Raw genomic sequence first — 24,428 nt, 5'->3', positions numbered from 1 at the left:
CTTGTGGTGGTCTTATTGAAGACTACTTTTGTTTTCCCCTCCAGAGTATGTTCTTGAGACAGTTGTCCTCTTTTTCAAAATAAGAGGAACTGAAGTAGTAAATGGTCTTATTAAAGAAGCTTGAAGAACTTATTTGCTAAGTGGTGGTAAATGTTGACCACTGATTTTGTAAGATCTGCGCTAGGGACGTTTGAACAGGTAGTGTTTTACACCGGCCTGGCATAGCACAATAGCAGTTGTACTTCAGAGCTCCAATTCTCTGTTCCCTGGGTCTTCAGACCCCTTGTTCTGCAGTTTCCTGAGGCCATCCTTCCTACTTGACACGTTTTATTAATAACAGGGTGCCTAGACTTGTGAAGAGCAGCTATTTTCCTTGCTAACTTGACCACTGCTTTTTCCACTTCAGAGCTATTCCTTCTTGCAGGCTGAACAGCCTCAGCTGAGCAGTGAAGTCTGCCCAGAGGCTATCCCTGTTCTGGTGACCTTGCTGACAAGACAGATAAGCCCTTTCAACAAAGCACAAGTGTGTGTCATGTTGGAGCAGACTAAGCAGCAGCCTATCTACATCTCTAAAGTGCTAACAGGAGTTTGACCGGCCAGTCAAAAATGTGTTTCTCAGACTGCTGCCTTCAAGAGGCAAGTGTCTTAGCAGCTTCTGCTGCAAGTTCCATAGGACTTTGAGACTTTGGTGGTCTGGAGAGTAGACATACTCAAGCATGTCGTCCTTTATTTACCTGCCTTGGCATCGCAGTAACAGAGCTCTCGTGTAAATCCACCTGTCTTCATTGTGCTCCTGCGAAAGGTGAGAAAAACCCCTGTGTCAGATCGTGGCTTTCAGACACAAACAGTGCATCCTATCAAGAAGTCTGCTTGCAATTACAGCTTGGGTTAATGTTGCAGCATCATGGGCAGAGTCATTACATTTGGTTTGCACTTAAATTGCTTCTCCGCTTGTGTATTTTCCCCTCCTCACTCCTGCGGAGAGACAAAAGCAAAACAAAGCCACCCACAAAACACATGCACTCACTAGGCTGTGGTGGATCTTCTTCACTTTGATCATTTATTACACAAAGAGAAACTAAAAGCAGCATCAGGATTTAAGGATAAAAGTGCCTACATGCTCTGTGATGCTGAGCCCTATTGGCTTTCAAATGAGAACGTTGATTAGAAGCACAAAACTTGCCTGCAATGAAAATGAAAAGAGGCTGCTGCTGTCTGTGCTTGGGAGTGGGACAGGATAGTTGCCCCAGCCCCTGCTCGGGGCCTCTTAAACTGAGCTGCATCTGATTCTTAGTGTCTGCTCTTCCTCATCACAAACTTGACTCATCTTTGAGGACAGCGATAAGGATGCTGGGGCACTAGGCAGCAGCCCTGACATGGAGTGTCTCCTTGTGCTGAGTGCTGTGCAAGTGTGGGGCTGGGGAGAGCAAGAACTTGTCAGAGCAGCAAACTGGTGGGGATGAATCAGGGCTCTTTCTTGGCTTCAAGGGCTGGCTTATGCGTTTAATTTGTGATACAAAATTGAGTTTGGCTGGCATGTGTCATCAGCAGAAGAAAGCACTTGAGGTAAAAGTGCAAGAAGAAAAGCCAATGATGGAGCAAGAGAGTAGCAGACCAAAGATGTAAGATGTAGAAACACCGACCTGACTGTCATCTGCCGGGAACTGAATGACCCCTTTCAAACACTGGTGCAGCCTGCCCTTCAGAGAGGCTCTGCTGAGCCCCACAACCCCATTCAGACAGCTGGCACAGAGCCATGAGGTTTCCTGCATTCTTGTATGAAAACTGCCATTTACCTTATACCACTCTCTTCCTTCTGTTCCCATAGGACACTTTTCTTCCTTCTTAGCAGAGCTCAGTACTCAGCAGGGCATCTCCTCTCCTTTGTAGCCTTTCTTGGTGCTTGCTCCAGACTGAGGTCAGGCAATGTGTGAAGATAGTGACAAGAGCAGTGGTTTGGACTGAGAAGTGGAAGAGAAGGGGGTAGAAGACTAGCGTGGCTCAGAGTGTCCACAAACTGGCTGTTTCAGAACCTGCACTGATCATAGTCCATGACTTAGATGTCCTCTCCCTCCCTTGTGCCAGAGAACTGGCCAAACTGCATTACACATTGGGCAGCCCTTGCTGGAGATACCTGCCCCAACCCTAGCAGGTGCCTTGTCCCATTGAGGGATGCACACAGTGACCCTGAAGGTAATTGTTGAGGTGTTTTGTGGTAGAGCTGCACACGTGGAGATGAGGTTGTGCTCTGGTATTGAGATCATGAGAGTTCAAGGAAGCTCCTTAAAGAGGAGATGTGGCAAACAATGAAAGATGCTTTGCACAGGCTTTGTAATGGGTCTGTGCCCTTTGTGAATACATCATTTAAAAAGCCTCTGCGGGGTACAATCTTCATGAAACATCTGGTGTAACCAGAAGAGAGCAGAAACTCTGGTCCTCTTGGAACCACTCTGTTGCTGACGGGGGGAACTGCGCCCATAACAGAGACTGTCTTGTCTTCAGGAATCTTAATTTGCTTTGATGTCATAACAGGTTGTGTAATTTTCTGATGAGATAAGAGCCTCTGTTTTAAAGATGACTAACTTCTACCCCTTCCTGTCCTGCACGTTTTGCTCTGTTAATGGAATTGGATGCTGAAGGCTTAGGAAGTTCTGTATTGCAAAAAATATCCAAAATCATATGGTGGCAAGACAAGAAGGTTTGGTGAGAGTAAATGCAGATCAGAGTGAGGGAGAGAGCTTTTAAAAACTACATCACCTACCTCGGTGCATCTGATGTGCAGCATAAGGTCATCTAACAAGTCAAAGTTTAAATATCACTAGTGCAGAAATACCCTAAGAGAGCGTGTATCTCGCTGGATGTGGCATTTCTGGTTACTTCAGAAGAAAGGCTTTCCTTCATGCAGGTCATACTAAACCTAACAAAAGACCTTAATGTTCATCAAATCTAAGCCCTTGCTTATGTCCAGCTGCTATGAAAGTCATCTTCTAGGAAGTATGGATGATCTATGCCTAACTCCTATCCATGTGGCTGCCTTATGAAAGAGCTTTTAGAGTGTGCCTGGCAGGAGGAGAACATCTGCCTGTTATTAGGTACCCAGGGCATAAAGATGCTCTGAGGCCTCACTTGGACTGCACCAGGGTCAATGGTTGCAGTCCATTGGTGTGAGAGGCAGATGAGTTTAGTCCTGTGGGTGGCCACAGAGTAGCCTTTAATAGATAGGGAAAACATAGCCCTTGAGTCACACTGGTCCCACATGAATAGTCCTGTCGACTGCAGTAGAACTATTTGTGTGAGTAATAGTTTGCTTGTGGGAATAAGGAGTTCATAACACAGCCCTTTGCAGTGTCATGGACTTGACTTGCAGGTGGCTGCTGCTCGCAGGTCCAAAGGGATGAATAAGCAAATCTTATCTCCCAGATTGCTTTCTGACTCTAAGCATCAGTGACCTGGAACAAGAGATGTAGTCACTTGCATTCAAAGGTTGCATTCAAAAAAGGAAAAAAACCCTGTTGGTTTTGAAGCTTCTGTCTGTCCCAGCCTGCATATAGCTGTGGGTAGTTTGCTTCATGCTTGTCCATCCTAAACCACCAACAGAAGGTGAGAACATGACCTGATGAAAGCCCCCTGAAATATATCTGTTTTGAAGCTGATGTACAGCAGATGGAGAAATGTTTGTAGACTTTCTACCGTACTTTGTGATAGTTGGAATAGCTCCATCAGCCTCTTCTTGTTTTATGCTTCTGTATGATGGCTTTAAGTGAAACCCAGTGTAAAATGGTCATGGATTTTGTCCTCTGCATCTTAGAAAGACCTTTTTCTGAAGGAGTGCTGGGGAGAGGGAAGTTCCTGACATACAGCCTCGGGCAGAGCGTGTAAACCATTAAGGAAAAGTTAGGATGCCTGTAAAAATGATGCAGTGATGGGGTTTTCTGGTGGTATGTGGGGTGGTTTTTGTTGGATTTTTTCTGTGACTGACCCTAACTGCAGTGCCTGTCACTGCTCTGCTCCTTGTGCATGCAGCCTGCACCTGAACAAACAGACCTTTATCTGTGGCAGCCTGGGAATCCACCAGGACTCCTTGGGGAAGGAGTGATTCAGAGCATCTGAGAAAAGTGGGGGCTGCTTCCATGCATCCTTGCTTCCTGCCCAAATGATAACCCATGCAGCCTTACTCCGAAAGGGCAGTGGGGCTGTTCCCACAACAAATACATGTTGTGCTGGATAAGACATTCACATTCTTGTAATGGCATGAAATCTTGTGCCTCACAGATTAACCTGGCAAGGCTGGCATGACAGTGCAGTGTCAGACAGCTAGTGAGGCTTTCCCAGAGCAGTTGGGAAGTGGGCTTATGGGTTCTGGGCAGTTCAGCCTTTCAGGGAAGGTCTCATGCAGAGAACTGGAGGATGGTTTCCAGCATGTCACTTGCATGTTTATTTCATCTGCTGCTGCAGTCATCTATCTGCTTTGCTATTCCAAGGCAGATCTTTTCACAAGTTACAGTATAGAAGAGGAATTTTTCCTGAAATAAAAGTCTTTGGATGCAAAAAACATTCTACAAGTAAAATATTAAAGTAATGTAAGAAGTTCTGTATTGATAAACTTGTACGACCTTTGAGTCAAAGCTGATGTCCAGGTCCTAATGTCATTTTCATCTTGGCTTCTTTTCATACTTCAATAAGAATCACTTGGGATTGATCTTCAGTTATTGGCTGTAATAAGGTGACCAGAACACACAAGCATTTCTGCTGTTGTAAACACAAACGCGTCTTCCAGGTTGTCAGTTCCCCTTCCTCCTTGTCAGGAAAAATGCTCAGGTGTTGCTTTCTGTTCAAACTGGTCTCTTATCATTTCTGTGTGTATGTAGTGAGTGATGGGCTGAAATCAGCTGGCAGATCATCTAAGGTGAGAGTTCAGGAACCCGCGCCTTGAATCTTCTTTAGTGTTTCTAGGAGGATCAATATTAGATCCCCATCTTCTCTGAACTGAGAAGGTGAAGGAGGAGGGCAGGTAATTCCAGGCATGGGTTAGTCACAGTGTATGTGATCCATCTCCTGTTACAGTGCCTTTGATCTCCCTCCCTTTGCATGGCCTGCATCTGGCACCAAACCTTGCGTCTCCTTCAGCAGCAAACCCCATAACTCTCTCTGGCTCCAGCGTTTAGTTTCTCTGATACTTTCCCCGTATGGAAATATTAACCAAACCCTGAACTTTTTAATCTCTCTGTTTCTAGTCTTGTGATCTCCCTTGTATGCTAATGCTGAAAATGTGCTGGCATACGGATAGAACCCTACCCGAGGTGCGGAACCTCTCTTTTGAAGCTTGATTTTATTCCTGATGCCTCTAACAGGTGTTGGTTTAATAGGTTTGCTGTATTACAGCTCGCCTCTTTCTTTCTTGTGTGAGCCCAGCCAGATCTGTAAGTTGACACGACATGAAGGCCAAGCATGTGACTTCTCCCTGCCTTTACCCTCACTTCACACCAAACACTTGCGCTGCAGACTCCCGCAGTCAAGGCAGCCTTAATTCAAGCTTTGTGTAAACCAGGAGGTTTTGTGCTGACTGTATTTAAATCAGCCCAACCAAAGCCCCTCGTACATTCCCATCTGGGGGTCTGCTTGCTTTGATTTTCCGCTGTCAGCTTTCGCAGGGGCAGCTGCTGAAGGGAAGCGAATGTGGCTCGAACAACAAAGGAGCGTGTTCGCGCTGCTCTCTGCAGAGATTTCACATGAGTAGTTTGAAGCCACGGTCTGAATAAACTGATTAGTGCTCTCCAAAGGACAGGCTTTTGCTGCAAAGAGGAAGGTGAATTCTTCTCCTATTAGGTCTAGTGGAAAATGTTTCACAGCCTGTTTATCAAACAAATATTCACAAAGACTCTTCGAATGGGGAAACCCACGGGGATTAAAGTGTAACTTTACCTCTAAAATACAAGCCGAGATTCCTGGAAATGCTGCAAGCTTTTGACTTTGTGCCACCTGTTGTTTTCCTGCCACCCTGTTCGGCTCCCTCCCGACTCAGAGCAAACCCAAACACGCTTTGGCTTCACTGGAACGTTCTGCTTGTTTTTCTGTCTCGTGGCAGAGCTTCCTGATGTGGTCCTCGTGGAGCTGGTTGAGGTTAATCCCAATCTCCTGTAATCCTGAGGGGTCTGCTCAAGAGTGGTGCTGAGAGGCTGTGCTCTTAGTTTGTCTCTAAGATGTTATGGTATGAGGTGGCTCTGGGAATGAGGTTGGGTATGAACTGTGGAGTTCAACTGTTGTAGCCAGATCCTCCTATATTCATGAGCAAACCCAAATGGACTTGGGTGAGCTGCTTAGTTTCTGTGGTTTCTTTGTCACTTGGACTGTTTTCACTCCAAATTCTTAGTCCTCAGTGAAGGCAGTCCTGCATCTTCCTAGTCCCACAGTGCATTCCCGTCCACAGCTGGTAAACTAGAGGTAGAGAGGGGTTAAGAAACTTGCCCAAGGCAGATGAGTCAGTGCCAGAGCTGGGAATAGAAACCAAGAGACTTGGCTCCTGCTCCAGGCTCTAATTGCACAATCTTGCATTGAAGCCCTGTCATCATATACTCTTGAGGTAACACTGGTTTAAGTGAGATGGGGAAAGCTGTTTCCAGGCTGTGATACCTGAGGAGAGGGGAGAGGAAGAGACAACCTGAAGGCAAATTGGTTGTGGAAGCACCAATAATTGGTGCTTTAAAGCTTGGTTTCAGCAATTGGTCCTACAATCTGATCTGCCACCTTTGAAGCCAACAAAGTGTAAACTAAGGAGCTGGTTGGGAAAAATCTAGTCCTTTTCCAGTCATTGCTGAAAGGGAGAGGCAAAGTCAGAACGTCACTGGTCTTTTCTGTAAAACACCCTTGCGATGAGACGGGGGACAAAGGCGAGCTGAAGGGATCCAAGTAATAACAGGAAGGGTTAAATCACATTTCAGCTCTTACTGAAAAGAATGAAAAATAAAATGTAATCAAGCTAGTAGAAGGTTTGGATGATGTTGTATTCATACCCCATGCTGTGTACAGGAAAAGTCAGCCAGGCTGGTTTTGTTTGAAGTGCAGTGCTTTGAGAGGGTGCAGTGCTTTGCAGCGAACTGTCTGACATTCCCCAGCTGGGACTGGCTGGGGATGGTGTTTGGAGCTGAGAGTTCCATTTGGAGTCGGCCCATGTTTGAAGGAGACAGAGAGAGGGAGAGAAAGGAGCCTGGTTTTTTCCTGTGTGAAATAATGCATCCGTCTAATCTGCCAGCTGTAACATGAAAATCAAGGCAAATGGACAGAAATCACCTGGAAACTGTGAATGTAGCTCAAACAAAAGAGTTCTTTCCTGTCCTTCCCTTCTTAAAGGCTGTTTTCTGGGACAGCAGGGAGATCTGGCAGATTGGATATACACAGAAATATTAATACTCTAAAAAATAACATTGGCTTCTGAAGAGCACTTCATGTCCAAACACACTGTGCTCTCAGTCCCTTGCAGACTTTGCTGCCCTGTGCAGGCATTGTCAGGTAATCTGTAGATTCTCCATGTTCATGTGTAAAAAACTTCATTTCCTGTTAATTTACAGCCAGATTTATCTCAGCCCTCACAGCTGAGATGAGATCAGAGTTGAACTCACAGCCCCTGCTTCAGGAGAGCTCCAGAAATCATGCTCGGGGTTTGTTTTCACTTACGTCCATGTTGAGCTACTTTCCTGAGTCAGGAAAGTAGCTCAACGTGTTTATTGGACTCTCTTCTTTTGAGAAGGAAAAAAAATAACTTCTGAACTTGCTGGTCATTGCAAAAGAAACTAGTCCTTGGGAAAGGAAATCCCCCTTGTCCATGTGTTGAGTTTATGGAGGTCACAAAATTCTGGGTGAATTTCCCTGTATTTTACTTGTAAAAGTAAAATTAAAGTAAGAGTTAAATTGAAGTAAAAGTAAGAGTTAAGTGACAGTTAAATTCACTGGACCTCTGTCTTATTATGTGCATGAATGTGACAATTCAGTCTTTATTCTTAGCTGTAAATGAATATTGGTCATTTGGATGGTAGCCATATCATTGCCTTTTATACAGTTTGTGGTTGTAGAGACCTGTTGCCTGTAACCCATGGGATAACTAGTTTGGGGACGTAAGTTATGACTTCCCTTTGATTTTCTTGATACCCTTTTGTATTATATCAGCAGCTGATTGCTATAGTAGTGTAAAATTTGTCCTTAATGTTTTGTGAGCCTATGATGAATTAATGAAGTAGCATTTAAACTCTTTAGCCAGAGCAGTGTTTCCCCAGGATAAGCTGGCTATTTAAAGGGTGTGAGTCTCCAGAAAGCAAATTGTTCTGGGGATGCAGTTCTTACCCTTTTCCTGTTACAGACACCAGCAAATGTGATGGTGAAACAGCCTGTTTTTAATTACGGGGAGGGTAGAGGAGCAGATCACAGCGTGGGGAGCAGGTCCCTCGCCATGTACTGTTTGGTATTTTGAGGGGAGAAGTTTTCTTTGCAAGGGGCTTGTCCGAACCTCTGTGAGAGCTTGAAATGGGGGTGAGACTGCAGAAGACATCAGCTTCAGTGCCTTAAGGCTGTGGACAGCTCATCCATCAGTTTCAGAGAGCTTTGTCATGAGAGCTGGGACATCCCAGTTTGCATTCAAGAGTAAGCTTTCACTGGCTGCTGTCTCCTCTTCTGGCTACTCAGGAGGTGGCCAGCCAGATTAAGGCACAGTGCATGTCTGAACTGTCTCTACTATCTGTTATTATTCAGCAAGTTCTCAAGTGTCTGGTGAGCATCTTTCTTTGGAGTGCCTCACTCACAGCCTTGCCGGTAATATCAGTGCCTGGTCTAGATTCACATCAGGCATGTGCTCTACTCCTTGTGACTAATGCACAATGTATTTTTCTAATGCATTGCTATTCTCTCAACTGATTCAGGCCAGAAAAGAGTCAGAGGAAAGGACTCAGGGTTTTCTTAGTTAGACCTTGTTGAGTAGAGATGAGGTCTAGAGGTATTTAGCTGTTTGATGGCTGCAGAACCCATGAGGGCAGCTTGTGATGTCTTCTCTAAAGAAAACCTTTAGGTTGAATCCTTCAGGCTGGGGCTGGTAAGGCAGCAAACACGGGTGGTTGAGGGTCTGAGCTAGATGCTTGGGCACAGCATTGGCACTGTGGAGTTTTCCTATGGTAGCAAAGATGAGGAAACGTTTGCAAGATCATTTGCAAGCCCTCTTGGAGTGTTTCTGTGCGTTACAAACCCTTGTAACATAGTCCAAAGCTGGGAGTTTTCAGTATGATCCATAGGAATTAAGGAAACAATAGTTTGTGACTTACTGAGATCATATTTACTCATCTGTTTCCTGCTTGGAAAATCCCATTCTCTGTGTAAAACGTTGTCAGGTTGCTTAAACCATTGATGAGCACTTCCTTGCCTGTGGGATTAAAATCCAGCCCTGCTGTAACAAATCTATTCTGGAAGTTCAGGCTTGTGGGAGTCTGGTAGAAAAACTGGTGGAGTCAGTAGTTCTGTAGAAGAGAAATGTCTTGTGCTATAACAGAAGTGTCTGGAGGCTTGCAGATATCCATGAGCTAGTCTCTCTTGGCATAGGAGAAGCATAGGGATTGTGAAGATCTCTCTGGAGCGGGTTTCTCCTTGGGCAGCTATTGAAGAAGCACCATAACTCTTGACTGTATGGACTCAGGGGCCAGCCCCTGGGCCTGCTGCAGCCTTGGGTATTCTTTCTGTTCCTCCAAGGGAACTAAATTGTCTCGTTTCTCCTCTGGACTGTTTCAGGCATCACAACAGGATCCGCAGCATTGAAGGAAGTCAGCTGAAGCCCTACGTTTCCCTGGAAACGTTGGACCTGAGTTTCAATGACATCACAGAAATCCGAAACGGCTGCTTTCCACAGGGACTTCACATAAAGGAGCTGTGAGTTTTCCTTGTTGGGAACAGCTTTTGTTGAGGAAAGGGCCTCAAACCTTCTTTAAAAAGAGAGGGAACAAACATACAATGTATGGGGTTGTTCCTCAGGTTTTTAAGTGCAAAGGAGAACTAGAAGGCAGCACTTTGTCCTTACTGTCAGGTTGTTTTCTGAGCACTTGTCTTTTTGGATTCTGATGTATCTATCAAGAATGCAGATTATTGTTCATAATGTTGCATGGGAATGTTGCAACAGAGAAGAGGTACCCTGTATGCTTCAGGTGTGGGTGTCTTCACAACTAGAAGCCAGAAGAACTGTCCGCAGCCTAGATGTGTCTCTTCCCCAGTGGGAAGTGTATATGGTCTAGTGTGAGGTGTCCCTTCCCATGGCAGGGGGGTTGGAAGTAGATGGACTAGATTGGAAAAGGCTAAAGGTCTTTTCCAACCCAAACCATTCTATGATTCTGTCCTGTTTCCCAGATCAGCCTCTGTGCATCTGGAGGAGGGAAGGGAAATAATGACTATTTCATCATTAAAGTGATTACTGAATGTTAAAACCAAAAATCACTCTCTCATTGGTTTTTTGAAGAAAACTGGGGCTTAAGCAGAGTAACAGCCTCTGTATTTAGGGAAACATAAAACAATCTGGTTTAGGTACCTTCGAAGAAGTGCAGACAGATGATCTGCTTGTGTTAAAGTTTGCACCTAAGTTTCTGTCCCTAGTTGTAAAAGGATATAAGAGAATGGTGGTGTGACTGACGTTTTCCTGTTGTCCTGTAAAAACAGCCTCTGTGGCTAAGGCTAGGGTCCAGGTAAGAAAGAGCCCTGGGGCAGATGCTGAGGGAAGAATGAGGAATGAATAGAGCTGTCCTGCACTGGAATATTCTCCAGTTTCTGGCTTCCACTCCCCATTGCCTTGCTAAAGCAGGAGGGTATCAAGGAGCTTTTGGGAAATGCACAGCACTTCTCTATGTTTGTCACATGGGAAGGGCACTGTGCTCTTTGTGCAGCCAGAAATCCAAGTGATTTGAAGCCACCTCTGTGATTTCACTGGCCTGTCTGGAGACCAACTAAATGCTGATAAAAGGAGATTTCTGACTGAACTGTTCATTTCTCTGCTGTGATTTATTGCAGGTACCTGGGGAGCAACAGAATCAGCACCCTGGAGCCTGGTGCTTTTGATAGTCTGTCACGGTCCCTGCTAACACTTCGTCTGAGTAAAAACAGGATCACTCAGCTTCCTGTCAAGGCGTTCAGGCTACCCAGGCTAATACAACTGTGAGTAGAAATGTCCACTTTAATTAAGCTCAACCACGTTTTATGGAGACAGAATATCCCTGGGGATATACACACCAAATGTCACTCTTCCTCACCTGCTATCTATAAAACTTAGAATACACTATGCAGTAGTTCTCTGCCAGCACCTAGTAAAACATGTTAGGAGAGGGTCGTTTTTGTCTTGTAAATAGTGGCTTTTCAGCCCGTTCTTCTGATCAGGTATGAAAGGAGGGATGCTGCAGCAGACATCAAGTGTCTTGTGCACTTGACAGTGTAAGACAGACCCATTCCCTTGAAAGCTGCTGGTGTCTGTGGCACAGGAGAGGTTTGGAAGATGTTTGTATTGTGAGTGACAGAGCTCAGCTACTGTGTTAGTTTAAGACCACACATATCTTTAAGTGGTGGTAAAAATTCACTGATGGAAGGTTGTTAAACTGTGGTATTTGGGCAGAGAAAATAGCACTCTAGATGAGTTAACACACTCATCGTTGTCCTGCCTGCAGTCCATATGGCAGGAGCTGCATGGGGATGCATAGACAGCTGCAGCTATAAATATGCTTTATGTGTAAAATAGTACCACTAATGGGTTTAGCTTTTCCCTTCTGCTCCTATTGGAGAAGTGGGCCCAGCCTGAGGCATGTTGCAGTTTATCCTTCAAATTTGATAGGCAAAAGGTCAACCTCTGTCCGTTAACAAAGTCCACAAAAGCTGCTGGAACTCACACCTCTAAATGGCAACCTCTTGATTGAGAGACAAATCCTTAAGTCAAGGCATGCCTAAGGAATGGGTGTGCATTTATGCTTGCATACATGTAGGATTTATAGCCAGTTTGGGACTGCACACTGACACAACAGCATATGCATCTTGAGTCTGTTGCCTCTCAGTTGGAAGTTACTGTCCATTGCCTGAGAGCTTGTAATCCACTGTGTTTGCCTGCATCATGTGCAAAACTAATAAAAAAGAGAGTCAATTCAGTCTGTTTAGGATCACAGTTTTCACTGGAAGTTGGAGTAATTGGTGTTCTTAAAGACAGCCTCACAGCTTGTTGTTTAACCCTGAAACACGAATGAAATGCAAGTTACACAGACTTGGTGTGTTGTAGAATTCATGTTTCCTGGCAAAGCATAGTTTGCTATAGCCTAGGAAGTGCAGTAAGGCAAGAGTCTTTAGGCCTGCAAGGTTTGAATCACTTACTTGACTTTAATTACACTCTAGTGCAAGTTCAGTTGTTTTTTTAGGCAGTTACAAAGCAAGCTTAAAGTTTCTACAGCTTCCTCATCTTTTCCAAGTTCTGCTATTGTAACCACCACCATTTTCTTCTACACAAACACTGAAAAGGGAATTACCCTTAGGTCAGTCTTGTATGTGCAGAAAGGTGTCTGTTTTTAAAGCTCTGTCTGCAGCTTTTAGTGCACTGTGTTAAGTTTTCCACTGAATTTAGGGATCTGGGTTTTCACCTGGTGTGCCTGGGTCTAGCAATCCGTAAGATTCTTTGATACAGTTGGTAAAGGTGCTGTGAAGATGTTCATCCTGCTATTCAGAAAAAAGGTATTCCCAAAATTTAGGACCCCCTCCTCACCCAGAGAGGAAAGAAATGGAATTTAATGAACCAAGTTGGAGGTCTTTGTCTACACAAAATACTAAGACTGCCTTGTTATTGGAAACAACTTGTTTCCCTCTTTATTAGTTTCTTATAATAGGAAAAATGTGAAATCTTTCAGGGGAACTGAAAGCTTTCCTTTCAAACATAGCCATAACATTTCCTCTTGGGCTCACAGTTCTTACAGCACCCGCTTGTTTCAGAGCACATTTTTACTGGGCAATTACAAGTCCCATGTGTTGTAAGGGAAATAATGCTGATGTTTAACTGTGCGGTTCAAATGGTGTCTTTGCCTGAGAGAAGATGAAGTGTGAATGTTGATGAAAAGGATAAATGGCTTAGAAGAAATGCAGAGAGAGGAGGCATAAAGAGGAATTGCTGCACTGTTGTTTCTCTATAGTGTAAGTCTGTCTGAGGGTGAGTTTGTTTAAGGGATCGCACCCAGCTGACTTCTCTGCCTCGCTCTGGGATTGAAAGTTTCCTGTGTGCTTCTGCTGTCTCCTGGGAACTGCTGACAGAGGAGCTGTTGGCATTGCTGTCCCCATTGTGTGCTGCACAGATGCTTTCGTGAGAAAGGACTGGGATTTAATAAACTTGTATGGCCTTGGTGATTTTAGGGAGCTGAACCGGAATCGCATCCGCCTGATCGAAGGCCTGACGTTCCAGGGACTGGACAGCTTGGAAGTCCTGAAGCTCCAGCGCAACAACATTAGCAAATTGACTGATGGGGCTTTCTGGGGTCTAGCCAAGATGCAAGTTCTGTAAGTTGGGGAGATGGGCTTTTTTCCCTTAAACAGCCTGGGCTTCATCTCCTATCATGTCCTCCTCTTATCAGAGAACACTTGTGCCAGTGTTTGTGCTTCTTTCTGTGTCCTGCATGAACAGAGCTGTGACAGCAGGTTCTGTTTCGTTGGCCCCCAGTTTACTAAAGCTCGTTGCTTTACCAGGTGTTCAATAAAAAGTCCCGTATTTCAAGCTGTGACAGTATTTCTTTGATTTGAACATCCACGAGGATCTCACCTGATCTTCAAATAAAAGTTCTGCAGATTTGTTTGGAGTGAGTGGTACATGGAAACTCTGTGTTGCAGACCTGATTATTCTGCCTCTTGGGATACCGACAAACCAAGCTGGCCTATCTCAGTGGTGTGTTCTTTCCATATGAGAGAACAAATTGAATAGTCATTGCAGAGAAATGCTTGAAGCTTCCAACATGAGTGGCTTTCAAGTGTGTTTGTGTGGTCACAAGTGATCAAGGCAGCATGTTTCTGGATGCCTCTGTCACACAACTGAGACTCTGCAAATACAAACTTGAATGGGGTGCTTTAAGCAGTGTTTACTTGCAGTGGAGCATACCTCTGCAGTCCGAGCTCATTCTGGGCATTTTCTTTGTGTTTTCCTTGAATTTCTGTTCTTCACTTGCACAAGAAGTGCCCACACATGCACATATCCACATGGGTTTGTAGAAGGGTGTGTGGGAATAGCTAAAATTCCAGTCCTTGTTGGAAATTCTTCAGTATTTGACCAGTGCTGCTTACCTGTCAATTCCTTGTGGGTTTTGTTTCCACAGCCACCTGGAGTATAACAGCCTGACAGAAGTAAACAGTGGCTCTCTCTATGGCCTTTCATCTCTGCACCAGCTTCACCTCAGTAACAACTCCATATCCCGCATCAATCCCGATGGCTGGAGCTTCTGTCAGAAGCTGCATGAGCTGTAAGTTGCTGTCTAGTGTGGTTGGTTGTGCGGAGTTTGATGTTAATGTAACGTTGGTAGGAAAGGGGAAGAGGGTTTCTCCCAGTCATATGGCTTACAGCCCCCACAGTGTCAACCTGCAGAAATGCAGGAACTGCAGCCTGTTAAGTGATGCCCTTGTTATTCATGATGCTGTGACCTTCAGAGCACCTTGATTAAAATAGCTTTGCACCAGAAACAAAGACTAGAACCCACTAAAAGTGTACAGTGCCAAAAGACCTGGAGAGCTTGTGATCTGCGGCTTGCCAACACTTTCTAACTAGCTAGTTACAAGACATGCACAGCCTGCCATATAATGACTGTACAGCCTGAAGGAAGCTTTGCTTTATCCTCTGTATTTACAAAGAGCAACATGGTTTTAACCAGCAGAGATTTGGCCCTTTAAAGGCAGTTCTTCTTGTTTCTCCTGTTTACACTTTACCCTTCCTGTAAGGCTCAGTTGTTGAAAAGTAAATACATTGACTTTGCTCTCCTGAGATTTCCAGCTGTGAATACACTCTCTTTGATAAATGAAAGAAAGCCTTACTGCTGAGGACAGCACAGCAAGGGTGTCTTTTGGGTCTGTGGCACTGCTTAATGCCTTTTTGAAGAGGCACACATGGATGCTTGCAGTATTTACAGAAGTAGCTGTCATCCCCTTGGTGGGCCTGTGGAAAGATTCACTTTTTTCTTAGGAGAACTTGACACATGTGGTTAGCTGGACTGTAATTCATTCTGCTTGGTGCTCGGAAATCTCGTGTTAAACATTGTTGGGGTTGTCCTATCCACCAAAAAGCAGTGCAATAAAACAGCTTCCTGCTTTCAGGGGCCTCGTTCTGGACTCAGGCTGAAGGCCAGTATCTGCCTACCCAGCTGTGAGTCCCTAGTCTTTTGGGATGTGGATTCAGAGACAGGTGGACATGGCACATGTCATTCCTTTAAGTTTAGAAGCTGTAGAATTAATTTGTTAGCCCAGCAGATGATTTTTTGGGGCACAAGAAAATATTTCTTTTCCCTTTAGTTAAATACATATGTGCTTGTTTAATTGCCTAATTTTCCAAATTGCTGTGAAACTGCCTGTGCCTAAAGGGCTCCTTTGCTTGGCACAGGGCTGTAGACAAGGGAGAACGGTTCTTTCACATGCAGATCCTCAAGTGATGTTTTACTAGGTTAAGGAAGTGTCAGTGGAGGACTCTTAAAAGGCAGCCGATGAGAATCAGCACCATGCTCTGCCTGTGGTCTGCTTGAATCTGAAGCATCAAAAAGGGGTGGGGGAATCTTTCTTTGTAAGGCACTAGCAGTTGGATCCCTGGAATACCAAATTCAGATGACTCTACTGTGTCAGTAGCATGGTTCTGGGAGCTTTCTGCTCTGAGACCTGCTATCTGGTGCCTGTGTTGAAGCTTTATTTCAGCTGGATGGGTAAGCTCCATCTGCATCTTGCAGAGCTAAAGTCAGAACTGTTTAGGGAGCACCATGCTTGTCTCTTCTATCTGACACTGTTTGCAAACCCTCAAGGTTTAGAGGTTGACTGTCTTGCTGAGTCCTGTATTTGTCAGGTATGGGTTGTGATCCCTTGCCAACAAGTAGTGCTGATGGTGAGCTGTCCTGGCTTAGAGGCCATCCTCTGCAGTAACTGCGGGAAGCCAGTGCAGGACTCGCTTGCCCTGGTGCAGGATGGGGGGTAGATGTGGAAAATGCCTGGTGGTGTGAGGTGGTAGGAGGCACTGGGGCACGCTCAGCCTGACAGACAGGATTGTGCTGGAGTGTGAGGCCAGAGACGACATGGGCTGAGATTTGAAAGGCGATTAGGTGGGTGTTAGCACAGATCTCTGCAAAATAGTACAAGCTCTTGCAGGTGTTGCCTTTAGGGTAAAGCTGCTGCAGGGAGCCATCAGATACTCCTAACTGAAACTCACACAGCCACAGAGTACTTGTAGGAGAGGTCTGCTCTGGAATTGAAGGGTGAGGAAAGGAAGGACTAGATAGATCTAAGTTGCCTCTGTTCACTTCTTTGAATGTGTACATTTTGTTCCTTATTAAAAGATCCTTGCTCACCTCCACTGTTGCTAAAGCTACTGAGTTTCAGTTACCGGAAAACACTGTCTCTGTGGTTGTACAGGAATGAATTTCAAAGTTCAAACAGAGGTGGCCAGACCCCTGCTTATCTGTGCTAAGGAAGGAGGTGATCATCTGAAGGATGAGTTGTCTCTCCTTCAGTTGCTAGGAGAAAATGTGACCCCAAGGCTTTGGTCTGATGTAAAAGCTAAGAAGGAAAGAGAGGTTTTGCTTGCTGTGGGCATGATAAAAGGCTGATTGTATTCACCAGTCAGGTGCTAGGGCATCAACATCATGGAAAAATCCACAGTGGGAGCATAGGATTTCATCAGAGGTAAATGATGTCTTGGCTGCTGGGTCTTTCTTTTCACTTTATACTTACAGTTTGGTCAATGGGGATGAAATGTGTTAGATGTGCCTGGTCCAGAACTGGCTGGCAGCAGGAGCCCCAGCACAACAGGTTTCTATTTTAGAAAAGGTGAACTCCTGTATATCTCAGTTTTGGCATGCTGCTCTGTGTGCTGCCATCCTGCTTCCTCGCCAGGCCAAAAGGGCTGTGAAGGCAAACATTCCCATTTCTCACTGGTACAGAGATGACAAGGTAGGAGAAGCAGTACTTGCTTCTCTCAACCCAGATAATCCAAACTGCTGATGAGGGAAACATGCTGGTTTGCAAACTGGCCTGTCCCATGGCAGGAAACAGAGCCCTTCCATGTTGAAGGAAGCCACTGCCAGGTGCATTAGCTCCTGAGACCTTCCATCTGGTTGCAGTCATTGAGAGAGTCCTCTAAATGCTGCTGCTGTCCATCCACCTGTCTTGAGGAGCCATTGGAACAAACAGAGGGGAACGTGCCTTTACTGGTTGTGGCAGGAGCTCTTCTGTGTAGAATCAAAAGGAACTGTTTTTTTCTCAGCCAGGTTTAGGGTTACTCTTGAACACTTTTTTATTTAAGCAGAATTGTTTAATCGCAGGTGAGGATGTAATTTTGACTGGATGCCAGTTCCTTATAACTAACACTACAGCTTCTTCAGGAATGAAAGTATTTGTCCCATAGCTTCTGCAAGTTCATTAATCAGTGATGATTCTAAAGCTTGCCCTCTGCTCACTTGCACAGCTAAAAGACAGCTCATTTCCCAGGTAAATGACACTCTCAGTGCTCTGAGTATGTCTGTTTTGACTTAGGTTCTGGCTTTGCAGTGATTTTCACACCAGCCATAGACACATTTTTAAGCAGCCTCATTAATCTGTGGTACTAGAAGAGGAATCTGAAGGTTTGGAATTCAGTTGAGGTTTTTTTCTTATTGCCTGTACAATGAAGGATTTCAGGGCTGTTCAAAGCTGCATAACTCCACTTTGTGAAAAGCTTAGCAGCCCAAACCCTCACATCTTTTGAAGTGATTTGTCCTCTCAGGTGACTAAGGTATTTTGAAAATCCAATGCAACTGCCCTTTGTAAAGAGAGAAGCTTGAGAAAATGTGAGTAGTGGCAGGTAATTGAATGCCACTTTTTATACCTTCAGTATGCAGGCAACTTAAAGCTGGGGCTGTTGCTGGTCACACTCACCTGCCAGCAGCCCTGCACAGCTTACCCAGCTGCAGTGACATCCAGAGATCAGGAAGAATATCCAGCTTTCTTCCCACCAGCTTCCAAACTGCAACAGGAGTAACACTTAAATATCTCCAAACCCAGAGATAATACAGACAAGGGGAAGGGATGGGACAAAACCAACCCTCCAGTATTAGTCACTTGTAAGTGAAGATGATTTCAAGCAGACCGTACACTCCTTGACAATGGGGAGCAGGAGGGAAGGAGGCTGGTTTACAAGTGGTGCCTCTTTCCTGCGCATGAAAGGAAGCATTCAATTGCCTTGTGGTGAAATGCTTTTGGTTCTTGACTGGGGTGGAGCAGGCTGCAGAGACACCCACACCCAGGCGCCTGGGGCTTTGCTGCTCACAAATGCAGAATGACAAGACACCTCCTGAACACAGAAGTCTTGGGCCCTGCCAAGAGCCCGTGTGAGCTTCAGAATCCATCTGTTAGACGTCACTTTGCACCTTGCAGGGCGTGGGGAAGCTTCTTCCTCTAAGCTTCAGAGGGAGTCCAGATGGGAGTGAGGATTGAACACAACCAGGACTGATGTCTGAGTGTTACCTGTACATCTGGGGTCCCAGAAGGGCTGGTGCTCCCAGGCCCTAACCTGGCCATAATAGTAGGTTGTCCCTGCCATACCTGACAGCATGTGGATTAGACTATTGCTCTCACTCACTGCTGCAGGAGCCCCTCTTGCCTGTATAGAAGACTTCCCTATAGCTGGGTACCAAATGCCTCCTCCTCCCTTACCCAGGCTGCCCCATGGATATCTTGTGGGAATACTTGCAGACTGAAGCCTTACTTCCTAATCAAACTGTTACGTATCCACCCAGTACACGTTGTCTCCTGGTTGTGGGAGGTGGGCTTTGCTTGGTGCAGAGGAGTTTGGAAAATACTGGTTGGATTGACAAGGACCACTGTTTTTTCCCCCCTCAGAATACTCTCTTACAACAACCTAACCAGGCTGGATGAGGGAAGCTTGGCAGACCTTGGGGGACTGCACGTACTACGTCTCAGCCACAATTCCATCAATCACATTGCAGAAGGTGCTTTCAAGGGACTCAAAAACCTACGTGTCCTGTAAGTTGCTCTGTCAGCTAACACATACCTTCCCTCCACAGTTCGTGTTCTGCTGTGCAGTTGCTTTGGGTACCTGTGTTCTCAGTATCGAAGTCCACTACACACTGCTCTGTTGTGTTTACCCCAATATTCAACTTCAATGAACTTGTATTTTTTAATGAAGATTAGTCAGGATTGCAGGTGGACTGCTCAGTGCTACAGCGTGCTTTCAGAGGGCTCTGGAATAAAGCGATAGGAACTTAGGACAGAATCTAGCCCATCTGAGCAAAAACCCCTGAGGTTTCAGTCCTTCAGCTGATAGTGGCATTTCTCTTGCTATTTAATTGAAATTCGTAGAAATGGACCATTTCTGTTGGGTCATTCTGTGCTCAGGAGGAGTAGGAACGATTCCTACCACTGACAGTGCAGTCTTGTGTCCAGCCAAGGGAGCAAGAAGCTGCTGCAGTTACCATGAGAGTAATCTTTCTATCTTTCTCTTTAGTGCAGAATTGGGCTCACTTGGGTCATGAAATGTTCTGTGGACACGATTTTCATGGTAACCCCTGAACAACAAAGAAGTTGTCATGGTATCAAGAGAAAAGTTTCATGTGCCCTAACACTGAATTGCAAAATAATCCATCCAGTGGTTGCTGTGGCCATTGACTAGAGACTTTTAAAGTCACTGGCACACATAATGCATGGAAATGTGGCACTGGAAGTGAGCTTGCTAGTCTGGATACCAGCTTCTAAGATACTGGGGCTGGTAGAGGCAGATTGGTCTCACCTCCTTCGGGAGGGCAGCTGTAGAACTGTACTATTATGCACTGTTAAACCCAGCAGTAGGTTGAAGGACATCTGGGCTTGCCTTAGAAGCATCAGAAGATGGGGAATCCAGTTCTAATAATTGTCCATTCCTGCAGCTCTGTTGCCTCATTCCCCCTTCTTTGTAGCTGCTGAGCTGATGGCTGCTCTCCTCCAGAGCCTGCGGGCTCAGCACCTTCATCTGGCACACCACAGAGTTCTCACAGTTTGTGTTACAGCACTGTCCATGCTCCCAGGCTGGTTGAGTTCAGCCTCATTCAATTCTTTCTTCAAAAGAGAAGAAAACCCCAATACTTTTATTCCTCTTCAGAAGCCCATTGTGGCCTGGGTGATTAAAAGGAAATGGGAACAGAGAGGTCTCCTCTCTTTGCAGTACATTTTGCATCTTACTCTTTCCTTTATTGAAGTTCACAGTGAAGGAAGTGACTGGAAAGTGAGTTTGGGTTTTGTTTGCTTTTTCCACCCACCCCCCTTTTCTTAAACTGAAGCCAAAGCCTTTCAGGCACTGGGCATTCAGAAAGGGACCTCTCTGAGGCAGCTGTCAAGACCGGAACTAAAGGTTTCCAAAGAAAAATGGAGGAGAAGGGGAGCTGGTAGTTCTCTTTGCTCTGCAGTGAATGTGGAGCCTCTTTCATGTCTAGGGCAGAGGGGGGAGGCGGAGAGGAGGGAGTGTGTGAGCGAGCTCTAATTTAATAAAGAGAAAGGCCTATTGGGTCCTGCACCTGGTGAAAAAGACCCGAGCATGCTTTAATTATGGGCTATTGTTGGGGAGCCTTTGGTGGGTGTGAAACTGCTGAAATGTGGAGCTATTCAAATAGAGGTCAGGCCCAGAGACCTCGCAGCACAATGATTAACAAGGCTGCGAGCATTCAAGCTCAGCCAGCCAGAAAGAATAGGAAATTGGCAACAGGGGCTGGGAGAGGAGTTTGAATACAAAGAGAACCAGGCCAAAATACCCCACTCTTTTTTTTTTTTTCTCTTCTCTCTATTTTCACTCATTTGTTAAAAAGGTTTTTATTCCTCCTTTCGAACACTAAACCTTTGAGTTGCCTCTGGATGAACAAGCAATACCATTTTCTTCTCCTTTCTCAAGAAAACACAATGTGTGGCAGTCAATTAATAAAAGTGCATGTCAGAGAGCTTCTACAGCCTGTTCCCACTTGTCTGTTTCTGCCATGGGAAAGGGTTTGTTGGTCCAAAGACCAGTAGCCCGTGGTGGAACTGAAGAGGAGAAAAGTCTGAGAAGGGATTTGCCCCTGAAAAACAAACAGCACAACGGTCATTGGCTTGACAACCACAAGGGAAATGCAGAAACTTAGCTCCAGGAGGATGGGTTTGCTCCTGCCCCACTCAGATGGTGCTGAAAGTATCAGCACATCAAAGAGTCTCTCCTGGACTAGTCTCTTAGGCCACCACAGCATTATGTGCGCCCACACCCCGTGGGGGATGTTGAGTTCTTATCCATTCCTTTGGCACAGGCAAACCCACAGATCACCCTGACATCCACAACGAGGCCAGGGTTCCCCAGGGACATGAGAGTCAGGTCTCACACTGAAGCCAGCTGAGATGCAGGAATCATGGCTTTTGGCCATCTCTTTTCACATCTTCAGTTCTCACACCGAAGCTGGGAAACAAGCAGAGCCTGCGGCCAGCTCAGGTACCCAGAGCAGGAGTCTGAGCCCCATCTCTGCCAGCACTGAAACTGGGGGAGTTCTTCCATTTCTATTCTCTTGGGGGTTACTGTGTATTGGTGCTGCACAGCCCAGAAGCTGCACTGTGATGCCCATGTCTGGCATCCTGCAAAATGCAGGGGGGTTGTTTCTTCATTCTTGATCTTACACTTTTTAAACTGGAAATGTTCTGATAATAAACTTCAAAAGGTGCAAAAGGGGTAGCTGAAGGTTCACGGGGGTTATCTGGGCGGTGAAGTTTACTTTTATTGTGGGGTTTTGCTGGGTTTTAAATCCAGTGATGTAACAAAACCAACAAAGCCTATTTATTTTTTCTCTCTTTCTTTGTACTTAGCACTAGAAATGATGAATTTCTGTCTGTGTTGCTGGGTGTTCATTGCTTGCTGGAATTAAAGCTGGGAGGGAAGGATTTTTAAACAGACTGTTTAAACAGCTTTTGTGGATCTCTGTGTTTGTTCTGGGTGCTTGTTTTTCTTCAGACCTCTTTGACTCATGTAATTGATGGTCAATTTGAAAGCCAAAAGAAGCTAATTCTGAAAAAGGAATTCTTACTCTTTTTGTTTAAAGCGGCTATACAGAGAGTTAGACTGGGGGGATGATGGTATTTTCCCTTGTTGAGCTTTCAAGTTCATTGCCAGAAAAAAATGCAGCTTCATATAGAAAACGCATCAAATCACCTTCCTCTATAGACAAATGCATGTGTACATTGGAATAGCCAAAATTATCTTAGTTCATGACAGTAACATTTAAATAGAGCTGTTCATTCAGTTTAGTTTTGGGACTTCATGTTTTTTCCCCTCCTTTTGTTTGAGTGCACAGAATTAGAAAAGGACTGAACTCTATTTGTTAAAAAGTAGCTGCCTGATACTGCTGCTGTCTCGGAAACAGAGGGTTTCAGCTAGGAAAATGCCAGGGCTCTCTTTGGAATGCACCATCTCAGCATGGGTCAGTGCAGGACAAGTGGTTAAGTGCTGCTTTGCTTCAGGACTCTGCTTTTTCTGGTAACTGTTAGGAGAAAATGGGAAGCTCTTTGTTGTAGCATTCTCAATCTTTCTTCCATTTGTTTTAACTGATGAGCCTAGGACTGAGACACTGATGATGAGCTCTCTCTTGTCCTCTCCCCAGGGAACTGGACCACAATGACATCTCAGGCACAATAGAAGATACCAACGGAGCCTTTACAGGCCTAGAAAACCTGAGCAAGCTGTGAGTATCCCTGGCTTTGAAGTTGTGCAAAGCAGTTGTGTGTGTGCCTGTGTGTGTGTGTGTGTGTCTCTCCCCTCCAACACTGCCTTCATCCCTTTGGAACAAGGTAAAAACCATCAGAACCTCTGAGCTGTAGTAGTTTTGCAGGTTCACTGCAAGAGTGCAGGTGTGGTTGTCAAGCACTTGTGTTTCTAAGCAGGTATGAAGCAACTGTAGTCCTTTTAAAGCAGTGAACAGCCAGTGCCACATACTGTAGTTCAGAGACACAGGAGAGAGAAACTTAAGTTGTTTTAATCTGTAAGATTCAGCACAACTGTTCCTTCTAAAACTGAACAGCAACAAAAAAGACCCCTCACAGTCTTCAGCGAAGCACTGATTGATGCAGCAAGTAACAATAAACAGAAGAGAAAAATCACCCCACTTCCTGTTACAACAGAGGATTGAAACAGGATTTGTTTCTGTGGGATACTCTGAGAGTGATCTTTTGGGCTTGCTTCCATGTGCAGCGACAATAAAAGGCACCATGGGGCATAGGCTCTTAAAGAGATAAAAAGAAACCTAAGGCAAGCATGCGCCTTGCAAATGTTTATAGCTTGCTTGGCCTTCGCAAGTGTTTTCACATTGCTCTGTACTTGTTCGTGTTCCATTTGAAATCAGCTCTATAAATCAGCCCTGTTAGAGAAGTCTCTGATGGCTTGTGACAAATCAAGAGTCTCTAATCATTACCTCTTGCCTTTGTTTAAGTTCTCAGCACCCCCCCATCACGCTGTCTCTGATGCTGAGATGGCACAGCCAGAGGTGCAGTAAAAGTACCTCGATGGATAGCAGATGGCTAGAATGAATCCTGGCAGGCGGTATATTGTCACGCTCTCATTAGAGACTCCTGGGGGAGTGGGAAGAGCCAGGGCAGGATTCGTGGGGAATTTGAAGTCACAGACATAGCTGGCATTTGATTGTTGTTGAGGGGAGTCCCTGGATCCAAGGAGAGGGGAATCAGCTTGTAGCTGTGAGTGAGGCAGAAGGCAGAGAAGGACTTAGGGCAGGGGTAGTCAGGCAAGGAAGTAAAAGAACTGTGGGAGAGAAAGAGGCCAGTAGGAATTGCTGTGCACGTGGAGTTGGGAAATCTTCCCACGAGCTGCTGGAAAAAAGGCAGAGGAGCAGATGTGTTGGGTAGGAGAGTCCTTGGCTGCAGTTGCTGAAGTTTCTTGTTTGTCTGAAGAAGCCAGTGAAACCATGTGAGCAGCTAGAAGGGTAGTGGGAGCACAGGCTCCCAAAGGGATTTGTAGGCTATAGGATTGTGAGTCTGTAGTGCTGCTTTGGCAAGGAAAGAAGGTAGAGGCAAGGAGCAGAGTGACAGAGCTGTCCTGGTGGGACATCCACTGCAGGGCATCCCTCCAACGTGGCCACTGACATCGGAGCAAAAGTGGTGATCCCAAGTGATTGGGATGTGTTGCAAATGCCGGTGCGGATAATAGGGGAGAGGTGAAAAAGCCAGAGGAGGCA

General features: G+C 45.4%; 1 protein-coding gene across 1 annotated transcript in view; it reads left to right on the top strand.

The window, feature by feature from the left end:
- Positions 1 to 24,428, top strand: part of LOC104408898 (leucine-rich repeats and immunoglobulin-like domains protein 1) — a gene marked incomplete at both ends in the record, with an annotated part of 45,559 nt that overhangs the window by 12,480 nt on the left and 8,651 nt on the right. Inside the window, 6 exons of the mRNA XM_010018634.1 lie at positions 9,763 to 9,900; positions 11,026 to 11,169; positions 13,387 to 13,530; positions 14,337 to 14,480; positions 19,084 to 19,227; positions 22,845 to 22,925. Of these exons, the coding sequence (XP_010016936.1) occupies positions 9,763 to 9,900; positions 11,026 to 11,169; positions 13,387 to 13,530; positions 14,337 to 14,480; positions 19,084 to 19,227; positions 22,845 to 22,925 (795 nt within the window). The remainder of the gene's footprint in view (positions 1 to 9,762; positions 9,901 to 11,025; positions 11,170 to 13,386; positions 13,531 to 14,336; positions 14,481 to 19,083; positions 19,228 to 22,844; positions 22,926 to 24,428) is intronic.

This window comes from Nestor notabilis, unplaced genomic scaffold (assembly GCF_000696875.1).
Source record: "Nestor notabilis isolate BGI_N333 unplaced genomic scaffold, ASM69687v1 scaffold15327, whole genome shotgun sequence".
Taxonomy (NCBI): Eukaryota; Metazoa; Chordata; class Aves; order Psittaciformes; family Psittacidae; genus Nestor; species Nestor notabilis.
The sequence above is the reverse complement of the archived record's forward strand: the minus strand, read 5'-3'. Positions and strand labels throughout refer to the sequence as shown.